The following is an 800-nucleotide window of genomic DNA, read 5'->3' as shown; positions in this document are numbered from 1 at the left end:
TCCCACCCTCCCCAAATTATCCCGCAGTTCCTGGAGCTCTGCAGCTCCCTGACGGAGGAACACCCGGAGGTCCTTCCTTTCTTATCCAACCGTCACCAAAAAGCTTCCACCGATTTCCTTTCCTCGGCCGAATTCCGGAACATCCTGGCCCGTTGCCTTGCCCGCGTCCGCGCCCGCCGCACCAAAGTCTACGTGTACATCAACGAACTGTGCACCGTGCTCAAGGCCCACACACTACGCAGGAAACTCAACCTGGCCTCCGCTCCTCCATCCCCACCTCCCACCACCACCACCACCAACACCACCACCATCGCCGCCGGCTCATCCAAAGCCTCCCCGTCTCCCGGCTCCATCACCCCGCGCCCCCCGAGCGGTTCCAAACGTCAGATCCGTTATTTAGAGAACCTCCTCCGCGTTTACACGGGCGAAATCCGTCGGTTGCAAGAACGGGAGTTGGATTTGGCCGAATTGGACAGCGAGGATTCGTCGTACCTGCAGGAGAGCCGCTTGAAACGCAAGATGATGCGCATCTTCCAACGCCTGTGCGACTTGAAGCAGTGCAGCAGCCTGACGGGTCGCGTCATCGAACAGCGCATCGCCTACCGGGGCACCCGGTACCCGGAGGTCAACCGTCGCATCGAACGGTTCATCAACCGCCCCGAGGCTTTTCCCGATTACAGCGACATCTTGAAGGTGATCCAAAAAGCCAGCGCCAGGCACAGCTTGGGTTTGGCGAGGAGGCAGATGGAGAGCATGGCTCAGGATGCTTTCCGGGAGGTGGGGAACCGCCTGCAGGAACG

The 800-nt window shown here is 60.4% G+C and overlaps 1 protein-coding gene across 1 annotated transcript; it reads left to right on the top strand.

The window, feature by feature from the left end:
- Positions 1-12: 12 nt before the first annotated feature.
- On the top strand, positions 13-795 carry LOC104916035 (death domain-associated protein 6-like; the record flags this gene model as incomplete). The annotated part of the gene is made up of 1 exon (XM_010727005.2): positions 13-795. A coding segment is annotated over one exon (783 nt), but the record flags the coding sequence as incomplete, so codon positions are not given.
- Between the last annotated feature and the right edge of the window lie 5 nt (positions 796-800).

This window comes from Meleagris gallopavo, unplaced genomic scaffold (genome assembly GCF_000146605.3).
Source record: "Meleagris gallopavo isolate NT-WF06-2002-E0010 breed Aviagen turkey brand Nicholas breeding stock unplaced genomic scaffold, Turkey_5.1 ChrUn_random_7180001866012, whole genome shotgun sequence".
NCBI lineage: Eukaryota > Metazoa > Chordata > Aves > Galliformes > Phasianidae > Meleagris > Meleagris gallopavo.
Note: the sequence above shows the minus strand (reverse complement) of the source record. Positions and strands in the feature narration are given on the sequence as shown.